The sequence below is a fragment of the Alternaria infectoria genome (genome assembly GCF_024043175.1).
Source record: "Alternaria infectoria strain BMP 0036 chromosome Unknown scaffold_8, whole genome shotgun sequence".
Lineage (NCBI taxonomy): Eukaryota > Fungi > Ascomycota > Dothideomycetes > Pleosporales > Pleosporaceae > Alternaria > Alternaria infectoria.
Window position 1 is genome coordinate 863477 of NW_026250697.1, and position 26180 is coordinate 889656.

A 26180-nucleotide genomic window follows, 5' to 3' on the forward strand; every position below is an offset into this window, starting at 1 on the left:
AATCGTTGAATGCGCAGCTCGTACGGGCACGTACTTCGGGTTCTCGGTGTATTAAGCCCCATGGGTATATTTCTGCTTTCCCTAGTAAATGCTAGACCCGGTTTTGACACTTTCGGTAATTATTCCAACTTCGGCAAGTTCAGCAACCAAATCCATGAGCATGTGGTCGTAACCTGCCGCAGCTACCATACCAATGGTAACGGGGAGCGTTTCGTTTCTCTCAGTAACCCTGCTGACATACGTCCTGCAATGGTAGAGGTACGAAGTCAGTATATGTCTTAAATGCACTTCGTACAGTCAAGCTTACCTTGCGCCAATCGGTATTGTGTAGTCGGGTAGCGCAGCCAGAACTGACATCTGGTTGCCGGGTAATCCAGCAGCAAATATACCACCTGGAGCGGCTGTATAGATGTCGCGGTAGTCTTCCGTACCGGCGCCCATAGGATACAGCACCAACGTTGACTCGCATGATGGCGTCAACGTCTCTCGAAACCATGTCTGGAAGGTGTGCGTGCGCTCCATAGCAATGGTATAGCTAGAGGTCGGCAAGGTCGCGGCCCGATTCCATCGCGCTCGTGTTTGCGGGTTCCAGTAGGGCGCTTTGCCAAACTTGGCAATATACTGCTCCCTGGAAGGTAGACCAAGGTCGCGGTACTGATCCACGTTGGTAATGTTGGAGTATGTAGAGCCGAGATAGGATGCTATGCCTTCAGAGATGTTCGCGTATGCATTGAAACTGGCGTTAGCGTTGAACGTTGTCAAATTGGCGTCAAGAAAAGTAGCTAGCTGTGAGATGAACGAATCAAATATAGGCATACTCGTGCTGTTGACTGTAGGCCAAAACAGATCAGGCAAGATGATGCGCTTAGGGTAGGATGTGTATTCCTTGGCTGGGTACCATTTCCTATGCACTGCTTGGAGGAGCTTCGCCGACCTAGCCAGTACGCCCGGCGTATCAAATATTGCTGAGATGGGCAAGATTCCCTTCAGTGGCAGTGAGGCGTTGGTGATACGCATGCCAAACAGGCCGTTTGCCATGGCCGGTAAGCGAACAGAGCCTCCAGTATCGGAGGCAGTTGCAATATCCATCCAGTCATACGATGCAAGTCCAGCTCCAGAACCGGCTGATGAACCCTGGGGATGCTGGTAACCGTCTCCTCTAGGGTTGAAGGGTGCCAGCTGATCCACGTAGTCGGCTGTTGGTCGTTCCCCAAGCGCAAACTGGGTAGTCTTTGTCTTTCCAATCACCACCGCACCCATGTCGATAAGCTTTTGTAAAGCTGCCGCGCTCTCGGGAGCAGGATCGACAAGGTCGCGGTAGCCTCTATTCCCACCGCTCGTTCGGATACCCTTCAGATCGTAAATATCCTTCACGCCCAGGCGTTTACCCGACAAAGGCTTGTCTTCTGTGGGTGCTGGATAGTATAATCGTGACGGCACTGCGATACTAAGAGCTCCGTAGGCATCTGTCAACGCCAGACCTGTGACAGGAAGGAAAGTCCCATTCTGACCTTCAGTGACCGACTCCACAAAAGCGAAACTGTGATCCCAATACAACCGGTAGACTTTGGTGATAGCCTTTGATGGGTGAAGTAGATATGGGCCGGATGCTACGCCGGCGTCCAACGCAGTGTAGATCATGCTGCACCCGATCGAGCCAAGATATGCATGTGCATTGTCTGAAAGAGTGCTTGAACCGCCAAGCACTAGTGTATGGAGGAATGATTCCGAGTATACATCGTCGTGCGATAGAAATGAGGATATCGTGAACTCCAGTAGCTCCGCGGTGACAATAGGGTCCGAAAAGGTCAGATAAGTGATTGGCAAAGGCTCTGCGTTGGGACTTGACTGGTCGCCAAAGCTAAGCGTCGCTGCGGTAAGATCTGGAGAATAATACGACGTAGAGTTGAGTTGGAAAACCGTACTCGCTCTGACAAGAGCTGCAAGCGATAGGAACAGCGCGGCCTTCATGATGTGCGGCGCGCGGACTTCGTGGGGCAATGCTCATGAGGCAACCTGTCAGCTTTATACCAATGCATCTTCGGCTTGGTATCGTGTTTTCTGGAACGCAAAGTGCGTATGTCCGTTACATGTCTATCGCGTCCTGACGGCGGGTGCAGAAGTGGGAGAGATGGAGGTTAGCGCGACGATGATAATGCAGGCAAGACACTTGGCATGACGTCACGCGTGAGGAACGAGTCAGAATAGGCATCGTAGAGATAACGGTCAAGCAACATCCGCTAATTCACTGACAAATTGCCCGCCTGTAATGATAACACTTGCAGAATACTAAGGGTCGTTGTCTAGCTCACAGCGAATTCAGAACGAAGACTATTGGAGACGTGTCTACAGATGAACGATTGGCATAAAGGACCATCAGTTCGCAGTATCCTCTTAGCCTCTTGAGCGCTCCACGTCGGCTTAGGAAAAAGATAAACACCCTAGAGTCTACATTAAGGTTAGGTTACCTACTTTGCATATTTTAATCTTGATGTAATTTGCAGACCTGGTCGGATTGTTTCTTGCATGCAGTGACTCAACAGAAATAGTGGCCGTCGCGTCATAAGCATCAGATTAGGGATTGGAAGAGATGTGTATGGGTTTCAGAACAACGGTGAGGCACAGTCTCCTGAAGCGTAGACCTGCACCGGAACACGAGAAGCGACGGGAGTAATCGCTGGCCATGATGGGAAGGTGAACAGTTTGGGGCCCTAGAGACAATGGTGGAGTTTTCGAGGCCAGATTCGTGAAAATCAGGAAGGGCAACGCAGGCTTAGTGATGCACATGCTCATCAAGAACGGACACAAGTCTTTGTAATGCAGCTGCCTGAGATCTCCGCAGCCATATCGATGCTGCCTAGTAACGAAACGCCTACGCTATGCTTCTAGCAATGAACTAATGACGTGCGAAGTGTCTTCCGAAGACGACTGGAACTGAAGAACAAAAAGAACGATCGCAGAAGAGGACCCATTGCGTGGATCTATTGCGTCCCGCTGTAAGCAAAGAGCGACCAACTGCCTGGCAAACCCCTAACAGTTTCGCTAGAATGCTCTGGGTCTCTTTTGTGTGGCACGACTTGGAACCGGAGACGCACTTGGTCGTTTCCTTTGTACCAACGCGTCTTCTTCGAGCCCTTCTTCAGTCGTATGTTGCCCGTTGAACTCGCAACCGGGATCATCAATGTCTGCCTGACAGCAGTCCCATTTTATTGACCCGCCCGGTGGCCTGTACCTCTTCCCAGAATGAGAAACGCAGGGCGCATTCACGTCCACTATCTGTTCGTGACACACTGTGCAGGTCTTTATCAAAGGCGCAGGCTGTTTGTTGATGCTCGCTGACCGTGGCGTGTCTCTGGCCAACAGCCTTGGAGTCTGGTTGACAGAGGATGATTGGCCTGAGGGTTTCCGGACTGGCGTGCGTAACGTGGTTGAGCGTGGATAGGCTCCAGGAAGGTGCATGTCGCCGTCTGAACTTGACTGTGAGCGCTCACGTGGCTCCCGCTTCACTCGTGATGCGAACTCAGAACCATGAGGCCGTGATGTAGCTCGACTTCCGCTGATCTCGCGGGATTGTGCAGGCAAGCTGTTGTGACTTGGGGTCGGAACTGTAGGCTTCACGAGGTTTCTTTTCGCCGCCTCATAGAGTTCGTCGCTATCATCCTCATCTTGAATCTTGACCTTGGGCTGATGCGACTGCATCCGTTGCTGGCTGATCAGGCTCTGGGCGGATGCAGAGTGAGGCGCAAGTCCACGGACGAGGGCGCCGGAAAAGGCCGGTGACATTTGGCAAAGGTCGAGCAACACCTTTTGCACAGCGCGCGGGTCGGCTGTCTCGATGATCTGTTTGATATGCTCAGGGTGGATAGGGCGCGCCTGCTGTGGCCCTACAGGGTTTCGCGCGGAAGCCATCGGATGCCTAGCTTCCATCCCGACATTTGCCATACCGTAGGGGCGTGGCTCGGGCTTGAGGTACATTTGAACTAGTCTTTGGGGCGGCCTTGGCTGTGGCCGCTGTTGTGGTCGTTGCTGGGGCATGTCTTCCGGCTCTGGTGAGGAACCTGTGAGGTCGATTGTTTGGCAGCTATTGCCAGTTGTGTGTGATGGAGCCATTGCGAGGGAAAGAATGACCAGATACTGATAACCAAGAGCACCCAAAGTGAATAACTGATGTCAAAGCGCGGTCTGCGGAAGATTGGTCTCAGCGTCGCACAATGAATGAATTGCTGGGCTTGGAACGTGTGGATCCCGGGCCTCTTAGCGCGACACCAGCTCACGTGATCAACGCACGGCCCTGCGCAGGATCCTTCCCCACAAACCTCGACCTGCAAGAAGGAGGCGCGTCCGTCGTGCCCAACAACGCGTCAGCTTCAACACCATCAGTAATGCGATGCGCACGCGGCATCACTTCGGACCTCAATACTGCCTCCGTCAGCCCTCTGTAACACGCTACAATCAACCCAAATCAACGCACGGACGGCAACAAGATTCCCACCAACCGGCGCAATGCACATGCGCAGTCGTTGCGCGATGAGAGATTCACCGTCTGGGGTGCATACATCAATTTTCCGATGGCTTGCTTCGCCCGTTTCGACAGCTTTCATAGCGGGGAAACGACCCCGTAGCTCACTAAGCGGCTGTTCGGAGGTCTAGGTCAGACCCGGGGAGTCCGCCAATATAGTTTGCTTAGCCGGCATGCTGAAGTTATTATATGTATATGCATACTGCGCGCCTTCAGGCTAAGTTCTACATTCACTCACTCTTATACTTTCATTTTCAACTGTCCTACTTTGTCCACAATGCTCCCATCAATCGCTTTCGTGCTCACGCTCGCGGCATCCGCTGTCGCAGCTCCAACGACGCTGGCGCCTCGGGCTGGACGTACAAGTCCTCCTTCTGGATGTCTGGCTGTGGGTGGTAGCGGAAAGTACAAAACTGTTCAGTCCGCCGTTGATGCTTTGAGCGCTTCCAGTACGGCTGCACAATGCATTTTCATCGCGAAGGGTTAGTTCTAGCTGTACCAACTCCATGTGAGACATGTACTGACTTGGTGCTCCCGGTTCTGCAGGCACATACAAGGAGCAAGTCTACATCAAGCCGCTCAAGTCGGCTCTGACGGTTTACGGCGAAACGACAGACACTAGCAGTTACACCGGCAACACCGTGACCATCACCCAGGGCAAAAGTCAAGATGACGCCCCCAACAACGACGAAACTGCTACTCTCCGCGCCTGGACACCAAACCTAAAGGTCTACAACATCAACCTGGTCAACACACGCGGACAGGGCTCGCAAGCTCTCGCCCTTAGTGCTTATGCTGATAAGCAAGGCTACTACGGATGCCAGTTCAAGGGTTACCAAGACACCATCCTCGCCCAGCAGGGTAGCCAGGTCTATGCCAAATCCTACATCGAAGGAGCGACTGATTTCATCTTCGGCCAGAAGGCCATAGCATGGTTTGATGGTTGCTCTCTGGGCGTTCTCACAGCGTCGGTGGGTTACATTACTGCCAACGGTCGCGATTCAGATTCCAATCCCTCATACTATGTCATCAACAACTCGAAGATCGCCGCTGCTCCTGGTAACACGGTGAGCGCGGGTGCTTACTACCTCGGCCGTCCTTGGAGGAATTTCTCTCGAGTTGTGTTCCAGAAGACTAGCATGACTAATGTCATCAATGCCGCGGGATGGAAAGTTTGGAATACCGATGACCCCAGGACTGACAAGGTCACATATGCCGAGTACGCAAACACCGGTGATGGATCCAAGGGTACCAGGGCGTCCTTCTCAAAGAAGCTCTCGGCTGCCGTTAGCCCTTCCACTGTTCTGGGCAGCGACTACAAGAGCTGGGTTGATGCAGCTTACTTTTCCTAGGCCAAAATCTTGTAGAAAGATGCGGGCTAGGTTCGGTAGTACGTGAGAGTTGGTTTTCTTGTACATATATTGGGAACAATAAGTGTCTTCATTTCTATTCATACATTTACTTGCAACTGCACTTGCTTCTCAAAATCTTAAAAACGTGTCGGCAATATTGTGATCGGTATTACATTCGCAGTCTTGTGGCATGCGTGAGAAGATTCTAGCTGAAGTAAGCAAGGCTAGACACGGGCTACCGCCGAATGAGAGACCCACTAGTGGGTCACCGGACCATGGGTTTTTGCTCCGCATTGCTACGGCTTCTGCCCTTCCACTTCAACTTTGCAATCGCGAACATTTCGACAAAAGGTTCGAGATGTCTTATGGCACCATAGCCGACCCACCGCCGTCCGCAGGGCGCTCAAGGGTAAACTTCTTGCCACGCCTGCCATCTGCAGCTTCAGGCTCTGCGCAAGATACGGACGAGGAAGCCAATCCGCCAGGAATATGGAGCAAAGTATCGCAGAGTCTGAAGTCATTCTACAGGCGGAATTTCGGTTTATTCTTAGTTTTCTTGGCACAGACATGCGGTTCTGTCGTAAGTTTTATTTCTTGTGTGCAATGACTGCATGCCGCAGACCATGCCACTTACAAATGAGCACTAGATGAACACAGCAGCCAAACTGCTCGCGAATGACCCATCCATCGAGTTTCACGCTTTACAAATCATCTTCATCCGCATGCTGTGCACGACGATCATCTGCTCGATTTACTCTTGGTACCACGCGGTGCCTGACTTTCCTTTCGGCCAGAAAGGCATCAAAGGACTGCTCATACTGAGAGGTACCGCAGGATTTGTCGGTTTATTTGGACTGTATTGTAAGTTCAACTCCCTCTGCGACTCTCCTCGGTTCACCCCATATAAGATTGCGACCTGCAAGGGTGGGTCATGACAGTGAACAGGACTATAGCTAACAGTACCGCCTAGACTCTTTATCATGGCTTGAATTCTCCGACGCGACAGTAATAACTTTCCTAATCCCAACTATGACGGCCATTGTATGCTTCATCTGGTTACGCGAGCCTTTTACCTGGAAAGAAGCGCTTTGCAGCTTCGTCGCATTCTGCGGCGTTCTCTTCGTCGCGAGACCACCATGGCTATTTCCCGCTTCGCACTCAAGGCCAATAGCCGATGACTCGGACGGGCGTGCACCGTTACCATCAACTACCACCGAACAACGCGCTCTGACAATCCTCATCGCGATTCTAGGCACGCTTGGTGCTTCGACAGCCTACGCAACTATCCGAGTGATCGGCAAGCGCGCCCACTCGCTCATCTCGGTGAATTACTTTTCTCTCATCGCAACGATCGCCTCGTTTGTGCTCATCCTGGTTCACCCTTCGTTACATTTCGTCATGCCCAAAACGCTCGGTCAGTGGGGATTGATCGCCATTATTGGGCTCTTCGGGTTTCTGTTGCAATTTCTCTTGACGGAAGGCCTGCAGAGGGAGAAAGGTGGAAGAGCAACAAACTTGACGTATCTGCAACTTGTCTTCGCGCTTGTTGTCGAGAAGGTGATCTGGGGAACTACGCCGCCTGCTGAGAGCTTGGTGGGAGCCGTGCTTATCATCGGAGCGGCGATTGCGGTCAGTCTGCAGAGGTCGAGTGGGAAGGATGATAAGAGAGCTGAAGTTGTCGAAGAAGAGAGGAGGCTGTTGGAGGATGAGAATTGAGCTAGAGCATATTGGGTACACGGGAGTGTATTATTATCATGTACATGCATTTGCATGACATGACCTAGATTCTGCCTCCATGCTTCACAACACTAGAACTGGCCTGCTATTGGGTTTTCACCACCCGACTGTATTGGGCTTCATTGCCGACCGACGCTGGAAAGTAGTCTTGCGGCTAATGCAGCACCTGTTCTCACACCGATGATGATGATCAGGGCAGAACCACTCGCATGGCGCGTTATGTTGCAGTAGATATGATCTGATGATAGACCACTCTACTGGCAACACTGGTGCCACGACAGAGACAGATCCGCAGCAGCCTGATCAGCGTCGCCGCTGTACCTATACCATGCGTCAGCTTCTACTGACAGGCTCATGACTCATTGCGCTAGATCATGCTTTGCGCGCAATGCCGAGTTTAAACCGCATCACCCTCATCTCTCGAATTGACATCACTGCTCGCTCTTTCTTCGTCTGTTCCTTGTCTCACAATGTGCTCTTCGCTTCCATTCATGCTCATGTCTATGTTGTCGATCTCATGCACAGTCCTCCTTTTGCCCTTCCTCTCAACATGCGACAAACGAAGGCTGTCTGGCAAATTCTGGCCCGAATTGTCGTTTGATGGCTTGATCGATGATATAGCTTTCCTGGCTTTACTGAGAAAGGGCTTGAGGATAGGTGCGTTGACAGCTAAGATTCCGACAAACTATGGCAAACATTAGCAAGGTCCTAGTGGCCTTAAAATTTGAGAGGCTCACTGTTTCGCGGATTGACCAAATGGTGCCAACGTTGATCTGGGAAACGTCTTGAAGACACAGGATGCAGCGGAGTAATGTTGCTGTCATCATAAAAACACCGGTGCATAACCAGACTCCGTACAAAAGCTTCCTTCTTAAAGGTAGTCGGACGTTCCAGAGTAGAGGTAGCGGGATATACAAGATCATGAGATCGGTGCTGGGTGATTATAAGTATGGTACAGAAGTGGACAGGCTCATTTCTAGGGCTACCCACGTTACATTTGTAACGACCAACGCCACATATTTGGATATGTTGAGCGCGCAGTCATCACCTGGATATGGATATATTTGCCAGAGTCGATAGATAGGGTGACAGTGTGTGAGGAACACGATGATAGTAGCGATGTAAGCTGCAAGGCAGACTGCCCCAGTAATCTTGACGAGATTATGTTGCTGGAGATTGAGCCTATTGCTATCAGCGGGGATCAATCTAAATTTGTATAGTATACATACGTGAGCCTCCTGTAAAAGAACAGCATACAAGCTTTTACTGTGGTAACAGCCTATTAGTATGACCACATGGCCTCGAGTGCTCCGTTACCAAAGCATTTACGTACAGCACCATATCAGGGTCGTATATAGTATCCACCCTGCGAGAAGGTATTTACTACCCACAGTAACACGTAGGCTTTCCTCAGGTGTAAGTTGCAACGCGAGTTCGTTACTCATTCCAGTGATGGAGCCATTCTGGCCGATGAGCTCCAGCATGACAAGTTCAGCGGTGAAGAAGAAGGCGCAGAGTACGGCGAAGTAATCATCTCCATCCCAACGTAGTTGGATCTGCCAGCAGCGCGCTGTAATTCGAAGTATTATAACGACAATACCAATTGCGTATTCGGTCCATGCTTCAGTCGTGAAGGGATTAGACATGCTGACGAGACAAGCATCGACAATTGAGGGCCCTCTCGCGCGAGATCAGGGTACGCCGAGCAGCAAGGCCCTTAACATTGAGTATCATTGTAAAAAGGAATACCCGAAAAACGAAAGCTATACGATACACGACGAGAGTGGAGGCTTTCAATCGGGCGCAGGTGACCCATGACGGTGCAAAGCGATTGGTGTGGGTGCCTTTTCGGATGAGAAACCCGCCGGGCGCAATAAGTTGCCGCAGTTCCTCGAATGATCATCCTTGTGGTAGTTTGGTGATCTCGGGGTGCTGGCTGCCAAGATCGCTGTGAAGATCTAACGGCCCGATTCCTATCGCAACGTCGCGCAATTGGTTGTTGAATTGCTTTTTGACATTTTACGATCTTGTCCGAAGGTAATAAGATATAGTTGGACACGAGACTGGAAAAGAGCCTGGCTGACATACAGCCTTCAGCCGTACCTGGCGGTCCATGCCTTAACGGCGCGCGGCACACGCAGATAGGGTTGTGTCAAATGTGGATCTTGAACTCTTACCCAGCTTCGCAGATTCCCAGATGAGAGTGCTGCAGAAGCGCATATGCGCGAATACTACGTCACTGTCAGTACAGTGGCTTCTCTAGGCACAAAAGAAAATTGATGCCGGGAGCACATCCAGACTCCAGGTCTAAGGCCTAGCGCGAGATCCGACCCTTGTCCAGTGCCCCACCTAGACACATGTGAACCGAGGCCCTTGCTGCACAGCGTCCCGTGCCGTTGTACGGGACTGCGAGGAGCGGGCAGCAAGACTTGCCCTTAGCTGAGACTCGATAGACGGTGCCCTGTGGCTTCTCCTCTCACAACACAGCGCCCAGGCACGAGGAGTGCGACGGATCTTTTCCCCACAGATCCGATATAACTTCTCGAATAAGTCTTGAAGATGCCAGAGGACGCAATTCCAGAGCACCATCGCAGGGAGAGAACATGCCCAGTTAGCACGCCGTCCAACTACATTCCGCCGTTCCCTGGATATTGCTCCAGATTCCAGGCTACAATGAATGGTATCGTCATGGCCATGATGGGAGCGCAGTACGACTCTGTTACCGGGAACGACGGCATAGCCGTTACCAAACTTCAGGAGTTCGTGAGTAGAGGGCCACAGTCAAAGCGCCCGTCGTTTTGGGAAATAACCTCCGTAATCGACAAGAGAGGTGCCTATAGCATCTCTGTGATTGCATATTGGCGCAGCGCAGACTTGCACAGCAGCTGGCAGCAGGAATCTGGGTTCGATACTTGGTGGCAGAGTTCAGACAGGGAAAAAGATGGGCATGGGTGGTTCCAGGAGATTCTGTGTCCAACGATGGATCGTTTTGAAACAGTATTTTCAAACCCTGAGAATCCAGAAGGAGCGGCCAACATGCAAGAGAGGATCTCAGGCGAATTGGAACAACACGCGTATTGGGGTAGCATGCGGGATCGCTTAGCAGCTGCTCAAGACAACAAACTCGAGGGCGATAGATGGTGCTCTAAGGATGGCACCGCGAATGGCTCGAGTGATGATGCAGATTCTTCAAAACGTGTCCGTATATCCGGCAGGCCCAATCTGTGCGTGATTCGATCAGGCCAGGATTGGTCCGACACGCTACCAGGAGAGCGCAAACTCTACCTCGATACAATGCATCCGGTGCTCGTCGAGGGGGTAAAGTTTCTACGTGATGAAGGGCGCGAGGTCGGATGTTATGCGATGAACTTGTGGGATGTTGTGGATTCAAACTCGTTCGAGGCGAACAGTGAAAGAACGTTCGGTTTGGGCTATTTCGATGACCTGGCGTCGCTTGAATACTGGAGTAAAAGCCACCAGACGCATATCAACATCTTCGGAGGCTTCCTGATGTATGCGAAAAAGTTGAACAATGTATTGTCTCTCCGGCTATTTCATGAGGTTTACGTGCTGGAGCCGGACCAGCAATTCTTCGAGTACATTGGGTGCCACGCCGAGACAGGGATGATGAATGCGCGCCGATCTTGAAACCTGTAGATAGATTGTTCTGAACGATACATTCATTGACAACCTGTGGTCAGCGTTGCAATTGAAAATCGTGAGTATTGAATGAAAGTTGCCATCACGATTTTGGTACTGAGAGTGAAAGGTTCCCCAGAGATGAAATCCGATAGGGTGTAGCGCTGTTGCCTTATCGCCTTATCGGCGTCGTGACGCGACTTGGTACGCGTCAAGCCTCACTGATATCCATCAACCGAAGGCTACGCACAACGACCCTATCAGCAATATCATCTACAGCAAAAAGGAAAAGCGTCTCATGTGGCGTGGGCAGTTCTGGACGACCGAGACCAGTGAAATGGTGACGCGAACAAGCGATCACGCGGGAAGGTACCCCGCGAAACATGATAAGCGGCACGGAGCTTACGCGGGGATATGGCGACACCATCACTCCCTGGAGGCTGCCTGGCCTTCCATCGCCCTCTAGCTGTTCTTGATTTTCTATTTACACGCTCTTGAAAGCACTGCTCTCGTCCCTTGAGTGCGCCACTACTCCCAGCGCCATTTGTCCGGCTATTGATGTAACCACTATCCGTTCACCTAGGCTCAGCTCCGAGGAGCTGTCGGTGCCTTGGACAGCAGACCTGCGATAGGTATCACGGTATTTTGTACTTGCAATCATGTAATCCTCCATCTCTAACAAGCCACAGAGCTAAAACTCTCGGTCTACCTCCTGTATCCCTTCTCCCTCCGATTCCCCTGACGGCTTCCATCATGACTTGGTGGCGCCGGGACCCGACACTCGCTCCTTTCCAACGCTATGCGCAACGCATCCTCCGCTCCGACGACGCGGCCCTTCGCACGCGGTGCTTCTCGCGCACGCCCTCCAAGTCAGCACAACACGAAGACAACAATGGCAACAAACGTCCATCCGGCATGTCCAACCTGGAATGGTTGCAGCTAGAGCAGTACCAGCAATGGCGAAGGAAACTCATGAATGATCCATACGAGGCCATCTTCGGGGCCAGCAACGAGAGGTTGAGTGGCAAGGGCAACAAAGACTGGGAATGGCTTGCCAATAGCATTCCTAAGTGGATGTTGAGAGAGATGGAGAGCCACGACGACAACGCTTCGCCGCCGAAGCAAGGCAAGAGTGGCAGTATCGATCCGAACTACCCGAGACGGGTCAAGATCGATAGTGAAGAGCGCGATATCCGTAGGGAAAGAGAATCACACTTCCCCCAACCGTCATCCAGGGCAAGACTGCTCCCTGACGACCCGACTGGCATTGAGTCACCCTCTGATCTCAGGAGGCCGCGAGAGCAATTTCATGTCAAGATTGTTGGCCGCCATTCAGGATTATCGACCGAATCTACAACAAGCGCACCTCGTGCCACAGCGCAGGACTACGAACACGAGCAGCCGACGCGACCGAAGAGCACGGAGTCGTTTGAAGAATACATTGCGAAAACGAAAACGGATGCGGCTAAGAAGATCGAACAATCCAGCACGGTCGCACCCAGTAGAGAACCTTCCTTTATGGACCGCTTCCTGACAGAGAAGCCCGAACACGAAGACGCGCAACGACACGGCACGGCGGAGACAGGCAGCTGGAGAGAGACCACACTGCAAAGGAGGATACCAAAGGACGTCGTAGCAAAGCCTGATGCCGACTCTGCGCCCATGGCAAAGGCTGGTGACGAGTCGTCAATGTCAGCATCCTCAACTGACGGGACCCACGAGCTCTCCTCAGAACCACATATGCAGGAAACCCTCCCGTCGCTTCCTCCAAGCTCAGGTCCTCTACGCACGAAGCAACCTTCCACGCAAGAACACATCCCACCACAGGAGACACCCAGTACACAAGGCAGCGTCACATCTGTGAGGTCAACGTCAAAAATCTTGAGCCAGTTGCCCAAAGACGACTTGGACTTCTTGAGTGCGGACGAGATTCGTGCGAACATGGCCGCAAGAAGGAGCAAGGTCCTGGACGAAGAACGTAGAAAAGCGGATCGGGCTAGATTGGAGAGCACTTTCGAGAGCACCCCCAAGGCAAAGACCGGTATGGATCCGATGCTTGAGTCCAAGATCATCAATGACCAATACGTTCGTCGAATCGAACGGCAAATGCAGCGGCCAGAGATCTCGTTTGATTCACAAGAATCCAGTGAGCCCAGGACAACTACAAAGATGGACGAAATCCCATACAAAGCAGACGAAAGCCAGTTGGAGTCGAGCGTCGAACGGATGAAGTCTTGGCTTGAAGAAAGCGGTGCAAGATTCTCTAGTCTTTTCTGGCAAGACCCGACCGAAGAAGCGGATGCGAAGAAAACCCGCTTGTTCTTCGACAAGATCCTGGCACGTATTCGCAAGGGTCGCACGACGATGAAGCAAGTGGTCGAAGACCTAGAGGCAGACATTCCAGCATCTAAACCTCTCTTGAGGCGTATGAAAGCGGATGAGGACCTCCTGGACTCTGCTATCAACACTCTGCGACAACGCTCAGAAATCGGAAAGCTTCGTTCATTGACGCCGAAGAAAGTAAGGGCAATTCAAGAATTGCGTCTCCGGTACCAGAGCACAGACAACGACCTTAATAAGGCATACGCCTTGCTCCAAGATCTCGGTGACTCGGACGCAACAAAGAACGTCTCACCAGCGTTCAAAAGGCGCCTGAGCATTGCGTCGAAAATTACCCAGAAGAACGCTCACCTTACGCGTTATCTCATCTGGAGTCTACAGGCCCGACTCGAGGACCCGGAAATTGCTCAGAGCATGCTCGCAAACTACAAAGCTGTTGCGAACAGTTTGCTAACTCTTAGAGATACACAGATGGCCCTAGCTCGATTGCTGGAACGTGCCATGCTCGTTTACGGCGTGGCTCCACATCTCTGGGAGGACATCAAAATCTTCCCCGATTCCTCAGCTCTGGAAATTCCGCAGGACCATGAGCAGTCATCTCAGACTAAGACGCCTTCCGCTATGAGTGATGCCGACAAAGCCCAGCTCCGTGCCAAGGTAGCTGCTGAAGAGCGTCTCGCGCATGAGGTCGATGCACAGAAGTCCGCTATGCGTGGACTCTCAGATGATGGATACGCGCGTGTGCCGAAGGCAACACCGAACAAATCATTTGAAGAGCGAGGACCTCTTGCACACAGCCTGTTTAGACCGTTCGGACCCGTTTTGGAGAGCTTAGAGAGTGAGACGCCATCTAAGATAGGCGCAACAGAGGCCGACGTGAAGGTGACCCACAAACGTGACGACTACCAACTGGCAGATAACATGCAAAACTCGAATGGGGATACATCTGGTCCTGTCGCCTCTGATCAGGAGCAGCCGGCCCGTCCGGTTGAGGAAAGCAAATTGACTGAAGATCATGACGTGAAGAAGTTTGACATGTTGAAGGATGATCCTACATTGGGCGACACGTCATATCATGCCAGTGACCCAACTGCCGCAGATACCGTGCGCGGAGAAGAAGTCACAGCAATTGATGCTGCCCCAGAAACTGCGCAAGAAACCTTCACCGCTACTCACACTACTTCATCGACCGACCATGCCACTCTAGACCCGGAACCGAGCACTGACGACACTGTTGGTGGAACAACTCAGTCAGGCGCATCGTCGCTTTCGCCTGAAACGGGCTCACCGACGATCTACACAATCCTTTTGCACGATCCGCACAGCGGCAAGCTTTCGCTGACCACCTCTACAACAACGGAACCCCACAAGGCCCCTCCTATGATACCACTACACGAAGCGCTATCAACTCTCGAAGAGCCCGCCAAGTTCATTCCGTACATTGAAAATGGTCTTGAGATCGTCAAAGCGAACAAGTATTTGCTCGTCTTGCGCGGCGGTCTCAATTCCACAGCGTCTACCAGACCCTTCCAAACGGCCGACCCATCAACCGCAATGGAGCACAAAAAGGACGTTGGTACCACAGGAGAAAGAACTTACATTAACCCGATAGATGGAACGGCACGCCTTTCGCCTACCGGCTACGTTGGTCCAGAAGAGAGCGAAGAGCAACTTGAGAAGGATTTCACTGAGCGCAGGCAGGCTGCCGAGCGAGCAGTCAGTAATCAAGAGAGCAGCACAGAACAAGACCGGAGCGGACGAACGACCAGAGATAAGAAGAAGGGCGGCAAAGCAGCGGGTATAGTCAAAACGGCCATCTGGGCCTCGGCACTATGCTACGTGGCCGGTGTGATTGGGGAACTTGCTAGTTAAGACGATTTTCGCGGCATAACATTCATATCACGAGTCGCTCACCTAACGGCGTCTATTCTTTGTTGCTAACATCACTTTTCGTATCAGCGTTGGGTTGGCGTTGGCGTTGGCAGGTCACCGCTCCGGTCCAGACCATACATATATGTATATCACCTTTTTCAACACTCTATTCCTCAATCTTACATACTCTAAAGGGCCAAATACTCGCTGAAAATGCCTTGATACATCAGAGAAACCGTCCGCAGACCGGCAAACCACTAGTACCGCTCTAGAGGGTCATACCCTTGAAAGCCCTCACGATAAATGTCACGGCGCCTTCAATGTATTCGGGACGGATGTAGGTCAAGTGGTTGAACTGACAAGACCCAGAGTCACAAACCTAAATTCCATGATCAGCTTCGTTTGTTTCCCACCCTTGAATAGCAGGGTTGGTAGACTTACAGGATCGCCCTTTGCACAAATCTGCAGCACTTTTGCCTTCAGGCCATTGGGGAACTTATCTCCAACTACGCCCAGCCTCAAATTTGGGTCTCCAAACATGACAACCGACTTGATCTTGGGGAACAGAGAAGTAGGCAGTCTATCTGCAGCTCGGTGCATGATGCTAGCGCCTTGCGAGTAGCCAACCAGAGAAAAGGTCTGATTTGGGCAGGCGGAAGACTGCGCGGTCAAGCGCTGAACAATGTCATCGACGCCTTGCCGTCCACCAGAAATGATTTGCGAGCTGGCTGGGTACTGAAAGGAATTCAGTTGGTGATGCTATGTTCGAAGCAATACTTGGATATCGTACCTGGACCGGATACCCCTGTACTCCAGACAGTTCCGCTGAAACGTTGCTCACAACAGGGTCACCAACGATGACGCCGTATTTTGGGAAGCTAGGCTCGCTGGTCCCGCGAGCTAAAAACATGGTCAATGTTGCGGTAGATATTTGCGGTCATTGAACTGCAGCTTACCAACGAGTATCTCGTAGTCGGAACATCCTCTGGGGACATCGCCAGGAACGATTGGAACCGGCTCCCCGATTTCCACACCGCTACTAGGCAGCTCGGGACATTCCTCTTGGGCAGAAGAGGTGGCAAAGAAGGCAAAGGCCAAAAGAGGAGCAATAGAAGTGTAGCGCATCTTCGTGGGCAGTGAACTTGATCTGCTTGTGTAGAACTTGCTGTTACGCATATGTTGGCAGGAGACAACAGTGCCTTATAAGTTCGCCCATCTCGAACACAACTTCCATCCCTATCAAACGTCACAGGAAGATACGACAAGGTTGAGTGGCATTGTGTCGTTGAAAGATTGGATGACTGTGGTGGCTGAAATGGGACCTCGGCAACTGTGACATGTTTGACAAGGGTGTCGATGGTGTTGCGATCATCTGCACAAAACATCTTCTTGGCTTTGTGAACCTTTAATCTATTCGATTTTTGTACCGAGGCATGATTGCAGCCAGTTGAAGACCAGGAATGAAGTAGTATGGGGAGTTGTGTACGTTTGACAGTAATGTGTGGTAGTATCCTGCGCGTTACACCAATTACGTTCTTTTGAGTTGTTCACGGCTACAGATCATCAATCTTGAACACAGTCGTCTTTTGTCTGGGTCGGAAGCAATGACCGTCAGTACGAGGTGAGTGCATGCCTGAGGTATCGATATGGCTGTGGTTGCAACCGCGAAGATTACAGTAAGCAACAGTTCATCGCCGTGGCGGGACGCCTAATCCCGTGGTCCCACGTCTTTCTGCATGGACGGGTGCAAACGACGACAATCCCAACCTAGCTTTCAATCACGGCAAGCCAAGCCCGATCAGACGCAAGGGCCTGCGACACAATCCGATGAATCCAACCTTGAAAAGATCTCGTTCGCGTCGAATTGCCGATGCACCCCAGACGATCTAAGAGTCATGCAATCATACACAATAAGTTGCCGAGGTGCGTTGAATGCTCTACGAGCAGCTATTGGTGTTTCCAAAGTCTTCCAATGTCAGTCCAGAACTACCAGGAGTGAGGTTTAGGACAGGCCCTGTATCTTATCTGCTATCTCACACACCAACTTCTAATCTTAGGCTTTACTTTTCCTCCCCGTGTCTTGGTATAATACTATGTTCTTGGCCACTTGAAGAGAACCTCCTCAGGCTCTAGCTAATTGGGTGGTGGAGAGGAGTAAGAGCTGCCTCGGCTCAGGCATCAACGTCGGCGAACTGCTCTTGGGATACACCAAGATCTTGATGGTGAGACGGGATCATTCACGTAGAGAGGAGAGCGTGGGATGAGAAGGAGGGTTGAGCAAATCGTGTGTATAAGTATGAGGCATCTTCACCTCACAACCATCCGGCAAGCTTCAACAACGAGCTCCTTCTGCCTTTCACTCACTCTCGCTCTCTCTGTTCGCCTTCGCCTTCGCTTTTTGACGCCGTCGTCTCTTTACCAAACACATCTTTCGCTCTTACTTCCATCATGATGAATACCATCATCTCTATCCTGGCTTTGGCCATCGTCTCTTCTGCCACGCCTATCGCGCTCCCCAACTCGGGGTCTGCCGTGGTTGCGACACGCCAAATCTTCTTTGACCGCACCAGCTTGACCGAGAATGAGTTCTCCAGCCGGCTCGGTGACGGCTGTAGGGACGTCATCTTTGTTTGGGCTCGAGGATCCACTGAAGCGGGCAACATGGTAATTTATCCAAGAGTTGGTTAGTTGTATTTTGGTTTAACTTGAGAGAATAGGGCTCTATCATCGGTCAGCCACTTGGCGATGAGCTGCGCCGCGAATACGGTGACGACCTGGCTATTGAGGGCGTCGACTATGCAGCGCTACTTTCCACCAACTACTTGCCCGGTGGCACTGATCTCGTCTCTGAGCGCGAGATGCGCGGAATTCTCGAAGATATCAACAGTCAATGCCCTTCGGCTATCATCGTCTGCGGTGGCTACTCGTATGTTTCGCCCTTTTCCCCGACTCATTCAGAGACTAATCATGACCACAGTCAAGGTGCGGCAGTCAACCACCGTGCTATCGAGGATCTTTCCGCCAGTGTCAAGAACCAGATCGCGGGTGTCGTCACCTTTGGCGACACCCAGAACCGCCGTGACAACCAGCAAATCCCCAACTTCCCCCGCGACAAGCTCCGAATCTTTTGCGGTGGGCTCGTTCGCGACACGGTTTGTGACGGTAACCTCGCAGGGGCTGTTCTACTTCCTCATCTCAGCTATGGCGATGACGCGGAGGAGGCTGGCGAGTTCTTGATTGGAAAGATCAATGCGGTTCGTGCCGCTAAAGCTTAGTTTACTTTATGTGAACATGAAAGGCTTTTCTCGTGCTTTTAATTTCTAGAGGAACGCCTAAGGCTTAGGGGGGTAGAAGGGTAGAGAAGGCGAAGTAAATGCAAAATCATACAAACAACCCCTTAACCAGTCCCTCAACAGCATCATAAACCTGACCTTCCTTCTGCCCACCAGTCGCTCTCTCAGTGATCACCGGAATCTGATCCTTGCCCACCTTGTAATTTCTCAAATCGCTATCCAGCTCCAGATCCTTCACCAACTTCAGCACCCTATCACCTACCTTCTCCGCATCAGCCTTGGCATCACCAGACGCCGATTCGCCGATAAAAGGAAGCAAACGAGCAACTTGCTCCGCTGCAGCAGGGTCTTGAGCTTTGAGCTTGACCACATGTCCGAGAGTGAGACAGGAAGTAATGCCATGCGGGATACTATAAGGAGAACCTAGTGCGTACCCCAGAGCGTGTGAGAGGCCTAGACCGCCCTTGATGTTGTAACCCAAAAAGCCCAGGGAAGCGAAAGCAGCGAGTTGAAGCTTCGTGATCACATCTTCGTCTTTGGGGTTTTGCTTGTACTTTGGCAGGGCTTCGAAGAGGGTGGCCGCGGACTGTAGCGTTAACCATCTGGCAGGCATCTCGGTGGCGGTGGGATGGTACAATAGCTCGATAGCATGATCCATGGCACGGAGACCTGTTGACATCCACAGGCGCTCGGGGGTATGCAGGGCGAATTTGGCATCGTAGATTACGCAATGAGGAACGAGTTCTTTGGCTCGCACGCCTGTCTTGACACCATCGGATTGCGTGTAGCCAGCCATCAGGGTGCATTCACTTGCGCTGAGCGTGGTGGGGATCGCGATGTGGTATAGGTACTTTCCAGTCTTCTCGTTCAGACGATAGCTGATGGCTTTGGAGCTGTCGATCGGGCTTCCGCCGCCAATGGAGATGACAGTATCGATGCTTTCGTCTTTCTTGACTAGGTCGGTGGCTTCGTCGAGTTGGGCGACAGGTGCGTGTTCGCCGATCTTGGAGAAGGTGCCTGCGTGCTTGTTTCCCAATAGCTCTTCGACTTGCTTTACCAAGGGCGTTTTGCTAGCAAGTGAGTTTCCGGTGATGATGAAGGCTTTGCTTGACTCTTTTGGGAGGCATGAGAGGAGATGCTGTTTAACTGAGTCGGCGCCGTAGTGTAGTTTCTGGAGTTGCGTCGGTTGCCAGAGACCGGAGAGGGGGTGGTTCGTTGCGTCTGTCATCTTGGGCTTGGTTTTAGTCGAGCTGAGTCGAATGCTCAAAGGGCGTCGGTATTGAGTACCAGATGGGCCGATCCCGGTGGGTGTACAAAGCGGAGAGTACTTCAATGAACAGTGTATGGACTTGGTGACGATTGATCTAGTGATGATGGTCCCACGCGCGATGAGGAAACCTTGTTTGACTGCAATGTGAGATGGAGTCATAGGAAGAGGCTGTTCAATCTGGGGTTAACTTTGCGCATAGTCAAAGGCCGGAAGCCAACGGTTGTGAGGTCGGCTATGACGTAAGACTTTAGCGGGTCGACATTATGAGGTTATCCCGAGGTTCGGATAGCGGGGCACAGAAGATCATGTAAACCTATAGTGTGGTTCATTGATCACGATATTAGCGCAAATGTGAGGACAGTAGCATGAACATTTCAAATCGTAGATTGTAGAGCGGAGAAGTAAGCGGAGTGCTACCATCTCGCATCTCTAGACTATGGTACATTCATGACTCCACCATTATATCGTCCCTTCCACATCGTGTCCTGACCACCAGAGGATATCACTGTTTCGTTAATTCCGACGTGTACCAAGGATCCGTAAGGGTAATAAAACAAACGCTAATGTGAGAAGAGAAACCGTCGGAAAGTATGATACAGAGATGCTCAAACATGTGCAGGGACATGTACACGTCTAGACGTGACCTAAACCAGACCAATCATGACAGGATGCAAGACGCCTACTTTTGGACGTAACGAAGCGATCAACAAGAAAGACAAAAACCAGTGCTGAACGATCAAAGCATTTACTGCTTCTTCTCGCCCTCACCCTCTGGCTGCTGAGGCTGCTCGCTCTGGTTTTGGCTCTCGGAGCGGGCCTTGTGCATCTGGTCGAACAGGCTCAGGGAGGCGTTCTGGAGTTCGTCGGTCTTCTCCTTGATCTCAGCGGCGGTGGCAGAGCCCTCGCCAGACTGGCTCTGGGAGATGAACTCGCGCATGGAAGCGATCTTCTCTTTGATCTTCTCGGCCTCAGCCTTGTCGAGGCGGTCCTCGAACTCCTTGAGAGCCTTCTCAGTGTCGTTTACAACACTGTCAGCGCGGTTGGCAGCCTCGATGGAGTTCTTGCGCTCCTTGTCTTGCTCAGCGTACTGCTCAGAGTCCTTGACCATGTTCTCGATCTCAGCGTCTGAGAGACCAGATCCGGAAGCGATGGTGATGGACTGGTCCTTGTTGGTGGACTTGTCCTTGGCGTGAACGTGGACAATGGAGTCAGCGTCGATATCGAAGGTGACCTCAATTTGGGGTACACCACGGTGGGCCGGGGGAATGCCAACGAGCTGGAAGTTGCCGAGGAGCTTGTTGTCGCGGACAAGCTCACGCTCACCCTGGTAGACCTTGATCTCGACAGCGCTCTGGAAGTCAGCAGCGGTGGAGAAGACCTGGGACTTCTTGGTGGGGATAGTGGTGTTACGGTTGATCAAACGGGTAAAGACACCACCGAGGGTCTCGATACCGAGGGAGAGAGGAGTAACATCGAGCAGGAGGAGGTCAGTGACCTCACCAGCAAGAACAGCACCCTGGATAGCAGCACCAATGGCAACAGCCTCGTCGGGGTTGACCGACTTAGCGGGGTCACGGCCGAAGATGCTCTTGACAGACTCGGTAACCTTGGGCATACGGGTCATACCACCAACGAGGATAACCTCGGAGATGTCGGTAGCCTTCAAGTTGGCGTCCTTGAGGGCCTTGCGGACGGGCTCGACGGTGCGGGTGATGAGAGGGTCCATCATCTTCTCAAGCTGGGAGCGGGTGAGCTTGGTGTTGATGTGCTTGGGACCGGAAGCGTCGGCAGTGATGAAGGGCAGGTTGATGTCGGTCTGCGAGGAGGAAGACAGCTCGATCTTGGCCTTCTCAGCGGCCTCACGGATACGCTGGATGGCCATGCGGTCGCTGTTCAGGTCGATACCCTGCTCCCTCTTGAACTGGTCAACGAGGTGGCGGACGAGAGTGATGTCGAAGTCTTCACCTCCCAGGTGAGTGTCACCGTTGGTGGACTTGACCTCGAAGACACCAGCCTGGATCTCAAGAATGGAGATATCGAATGTTCCACCACCCAAGTCGTAGACAGCTACGACGTTGTCGGTGGCCTTGTCAAGACCGTAGGCGAGGGCGGCAGCGGTGGGTTCGTTGACGACACGGAGGACGTTGAGACCAGCGATTTGACCGGCGTCCTTGGTGGCTTGACGCTGGGAATCGTTGAAGTAGGCGGGGACGGTGACGACGGCGTTCTTGACGTTCTTGCCCATGTAGGACTCGGCGGTCTCCTTCATCTTTCCAAGGACGAAACCTCCAACCTGGGAAGGCGAGTACTTCTGTCCTTGGGCCTCGAGCCAGGCATCACCGTTGGTGTGCTGGACGATCTTGTATGGGACCTGCTGGATATCGCGCTGGACCTCAGCATCGGTGAACTTTCGGCCGATGAGACGCTTTGTAGCGAAAAGAGTGTTCTCGGGGTTGACGACAGCCTGGCGCTTGGCGGCGATACCGACGAGACGCTCGCCCTCCTTTGTGAAACCGACGACGGATGGGGTTGTGCGGCCACCTGTGGATTGGGTCAGCGGGATGGCCAATTTGGGTGAAAAACCAGATGAACGTACCCTCGGAGTTCTCAATGATGCGAGGAACCTTGCCCTCCATGACAGCGACGGCGGAGTTGGTGGTACCCAAGTCAATACCAATGACTGAGCCCTTGACCTTCTCCTCGCCGCCCTCAGCGTACCCGCGCGTGAACACGGCGGGGGCCCTGAAGGCGGGTGTGCGTCGCGCCGCCGAGGCCGCACGCGGCAAAAACTATGATGAGGTCAGAGAATGTCAAGTATGTTTGGATGCATGCAATTGCTTACGGTCCGTGATAATCTTGAGGACAGCATTGTGGATGTGAGAGACGCTGCGGGAGGGGATGCAAGCGACAGAAGATTGGGTGTAGAGATGGATGGTGGGAGGGCGATGGTATATATGATGTAGTGATGGAAGCTTTGACGATGGACAAAATTCTCGGAGAAGATTCTAGCTCGTTTTGGTGTTAAATCGCCGCCCGAGGTTCCGCTGTAAGTGTCTGTGCTTCCGAGTTGCTACGAACAATTGCGCATGCGACCTAACTCCGGAAGACGAGGCGAAATGCACTTTTTGCCAGTGGGCGACGCTGGTGGATGACGCGATGACGGCCTCTGCGTTCTGTGTCATGGCCCTCGCCGTGCGTCGCGGTGCTCAGGGCTTGGCGCATCTCGCTCGCGTGTGGGGAAGATGCTTGACCATGGTGACGCCTGGAGCACCGCGAGACACGGCGACTTTGCCAGCCCGCCCTACGACATATCCAACGCACGTCCACATACACCTAGAACCTAAGCACCCGCTGCATCTCGCCCTCGAACCTGTCTGCAGCCCCTCCTGTCAAACCCTCTAGCCTTCTGCGCTTAGACAACTGTGACGTAGAGTGCCTGCTGCCGCTGAGCCTCACCGGCTCCACCCAGCATCGCAGAGACATGCGGCCTTCTCCTGCCTGACCGCAAACTATGGCCGTCGATGACTTCCTGAGCAGAGACACCGAGACCTTTGTCTTGGCTCACAAGGCGTACTACCCGACCAAGATCCCCATCGCGTGAGCGCCAGCCAGACACTGCAATACCATGGGTCGACGCTGACGGGTGCAGACACTATCAATTGCGCCACTTCATCTCGTGCCCCGAACCAGATCTCGTCTACTATGCGAGTGGCGCCGCCGTCTACTGCCTCAATGCGGCTACACGAACACAGGCCCACGTTACTACACTGCCCTGGGAAGCGCGCTGCACGGCTTCGGGCTACGGCTACGTCTGCGTGGGGGGAGAAGAACACGGCAACTTCGCCGCCATCAAGGTGACCGGCTTCCCCCCAACGGATCCCTCCGACGTCGACGCCTCGTTGCCCTTGGACTTCCAGCACCGCCTGCCTCGCCCGCCCATACTAGGTGCAGCTTCGCGCGTACGCCTCGAGAAGATTGGAACCGATATCGTCAACTCCATATCCATACACAAGCTGCCAGCGGAAGGCAACGGTCAGGATGATGTCGTCGCAGTCCTCACCAACAACGACAAGACGGTGCGCATATACTCTCTTACACAGAATCTGGAGCTGGCAGTCATCGACCTGGAGTTCGCAATGAACCATGCTTCCATTTCCCCCGATGGCCAAATGCTCGTGGCTGTCGGTGACGCCCCCATTGGTTTCTTCTTCGAACGTACAGACTCGCGGAAGCCTAGCAATAAGATACGCGAGGGGCTGATGCAGTCAACGCCTCCCGTGTGGACGGAGCTACACAGAGTAAACCTCTATAGGCCCGCTCATTCCCATGCAGACGGCTACTTTACTACAGCTTGGTCCCCCTCAGGACGTCTCTGTGCAGTGGGATCAGAATGCGGCTACATCACAGTCTTTGATATCGAACTGTTAAAACTCGTCGAATACGGTGAAGACGCGATCCTACAGTTGATAAGTTCTACTAGGCCGGACAGTCGAACTGGGCCTGGCGCAGTGCGGACGATGCATTTCTCGCCAGCACCATGGGACTTCCTCATCTGGAGCGAAGACCAAGGCAGGGTGTGCATTGCCGACTTGCGAGCTGGCCTCAAGCTTAAGCAAACCCTCACGTTGGATCCGAAAGAGGAAGGTCTCGAGACAGTTGAGATAGCTGATTTTGACCTCAACCTCAGTCCTGAAATGCACGAGCTTCGCAGAGAAGCGGATCTGATCAGGAGATATCGACGCGCGTTAGACGGGGAAGGCAACACGACGACCGCCAACGTCGCGAATGAATACCTCGAAACTGACACTGAGCGACAGAGGCTACATCGACGGCTGGGTGTAGTAGAGTCGGACAACGATCCACTTGGCTTAACCGTGCGCGAAAGGCAAGTGCTTAGTGCTCTGCGGACAAGGCATAGGCAGCCTGAAGAGGCTCGGGATGAGCAGGAAGTAACGCCCCGAAGTATCAACTACACAACTTCTGAGCGACTCAACACTGTACCGTATGTGACCCATAAACTACTGCGGCAGTGTGAGACTGATGAGATGCAGGGAGCCTACAGCTCGAGAGGTAGCCGACGCGATGGCTCGCTTCATGGCAGAAAGGACTGGGCAGACTCACTCACGCAACTGGCTCCAAGAGCGCACAACACCTCACCGTCGGGCTTCCGTCATCGTCTCCATAAACGAAGGCACAGTCAATGCCCCAGCTGCCCTCACCAATATCACTGACTCTGTCCTAACCCGCTCGCCAAACGCGGTGCCGGCACACGCGCGTCGCGTGACCAACGAGCTAGTTGCTTCGACAGATGAAGCGTGGCGCACTGTTCAAGATGCACTGGCTGCTGAACAGGACCGCGCTACAACCCGCGCTACTAACGCACATGCGCCTGGAGCCGACAGCCATGCTACTGCGCCTGAACTTCGCAGCGAGCTTCGTCGAATCCGTCAACTAACGCAGGCACGTGAACGTCTTCGCATCACCCGCGCTGGCCAGCCTATCCTTGAATCCTACGAGTTCAGCCTAGGTCTCCGAGGTTCAAGCCGAACGACACATGATGCGAGACTAGGCGTACGGACGGCGGGACTCGCCATGAGCCAGGATGGGCGGACTCTGTATTGTGGCACAGAGGAAGGTATCTTCGAGTTCAAGATGAACCTTCACGTGAGGAAGGCGTTCCCTGCAATTACTCCCCGATGATCGAGTTTTTTTCCGCACTTATGGCTGCTTTGGACTGGATTTCTTTGTGTCGTCAACTGGTTGGATTCAACGCTGTCGCGGTTTTTGAGCTCTTGTGGGACGGTCAGGCATTTGGTACGGCGAACAGGTTTTGGCGCACAGCGAGCTTGGTGGGGAGGATGGTAATTGTGTAGTAAAGCCAGCTTTGTCACATTAGGTATACCCGTATAATCAGATAGTCAAGAGCATCCAGGTAATTTCGACAGGCGTACTGTTGTGGGTTCTTTGTCTGAATCCGGGGTAAGGGCCCACGACGCCCGTAGTTCGGAGGCGAAATAGTGCGGGCGATGTTCGGAGCGACGGAAAACTGCCGATTTGTTGTCGATGGCGCAATTCCAGCGGTGACTCCCCACACGGCGGGCTAACGCAGCCGTGCACATGTCTTTGATGCCGTGTTGTGACACTCTTGACCTCTACAC

At 52.7% G+C, this 26180-nt stretch overlaps 8 protein-coding genes across 8 annotated transcripts; 4 read left to right on the plus strand and 4 right to left on the minus strand.

The window, feature by feature from the left end:
* Nucleotides 1-81: 81 nt before the first annotated feature.
* On the minus strand, nt 82-1971 carry J4E92_005708 (uncharacterized protein; the record flags this gene model as incomplete). Its single annotated transcript, XM_051497086.1, has 2 exons — nt 82-244; nt 308-1971. 2 exons carry the CDS (start codon nt 1969-1971, stop codon nt 82-84), a joined length of 1827 nt encoding a protein of 608 aa, XP_051352746.1.
* Nucleotides 1972-4796: 2825 nt separating this feature from the next.
* J4E92_005709 (uncharacterized protein) lies at nt 4797-5871 on the plus strand (the record flags this gene model as incomplete). Its single annotated transcript, XM_051497087.1, has 2 exons — nt 4797-5001; nt 5066-5871. 2 exons carry the CDS (start codon nt 4797-4799, stop codon nt 5869-5871), a joined length of 1011 nt encoding a protein of 336 aa, XP_051352747.1.
* A 6129-nt stretch (nt 5872-12000) lies between these two features.
* J4E92_005710 (uncharacterized protein) lies at nt 12001-15459 on the plus strand (the record flags this gene model as incomplete). Its single annotated transcript, XM_051497088.1, has 1 exon — nt 12001-15459. The coding sequence occupies one exon, from the start codon at nt 12001-12003 to the stop codon at nt 15457-15459; it is 3459 nt and encodes a 1152-aa protein (XP_051352748.1).
* Nucleotides 15460-15727: 268 nt separating this feature from the next.
* Nucleotides 15728-16584, minus strand: J4E92_005711 (uncharacterized protein; the record flags this gene model as incomplete). The annotated part of the gene is made up of 3 exons (XM_051497089.1): nt 15728-15838; nt 15901-16194; nt 16420-16584. 3 exons carry the CDS (start codon nt 16582-16584, stop codon nt 15728-15730), a joined length of 570 nt encoding a protein of 189 aa, XP_051352749.1.
* Nucleotides 16585-17907: 1323 nt separating this feature from the next.
* On the plus strand, nt 17908-18734 carry J4E92_005712 (uncharacterized protein; the record flags this gene model as incomplete). Its single annotated transcript, XM_051497090.1, has 3 exons — nt 17908-18123; nt 18177-18385; nt 18437-18734. The coding sequence occupies 3 exons, from the start codon at nt 17908-17910 to the stop codon at nt 18732-18734; spliced, it is 723 nt and encodes a 240-aa protein (XP_051352750.1).
* Nucleotides 18735-18840: 106 nt separating this feature from the next.
* On the minus strand, nt 18841-19980 carry J4E92_005713 (uncharacterized protein; the record flags this gene model as incomplete). The annotated part of the gene is made up of 1 exon (XM_051497091.1): nt 18841-19980. One exon carries the CDS (start codon nt 19978-19980, stop codon nt 18841-18843), a length of 1140 nt encoding a protein of 379 aa, XP_051352751.1.
* Nucleotides 19981-20767: 787 nt separating this feature from the next.
* On the minus strand, nt 20768-22891 carry J4E92_005714 (uncharacterized protein; the record flags this gene model as incomplete). The annotated part of the gene is made up of 3 exons (XM_051497092.1): nt 20768-22563; nt 22619-22811; nt 22865-22891. 3 exons carry the CDS (start codon nt 22889-22891, stop codon nt 20768-20770), a joined length of 2016 nt encoding a protein of 671 aa, XP_051352752.1.
* Nucleotides 22892-23533: 642 nt separating this feature from the next.
* Nucleotides 23534-25722, plus strand: J4E92_005715 (uncharacterized protein; the record flags this gene model as incomplete). Its single annotated transcript, XM_051497093.1, has 3 exons — nt 23534-23619; nt 23672-25024; nt 25074-25722. The coding sequence occupies 3 exons, from the start codon at nt 23534-23536 to the stop codon at nt 25720-25722; spliced, it is 2088 nt and encodes a 695-aa protein (XP_051352753.1).
* Between the last annotated feature and the right edge of the window lie 458 nt (nt 25723-26180).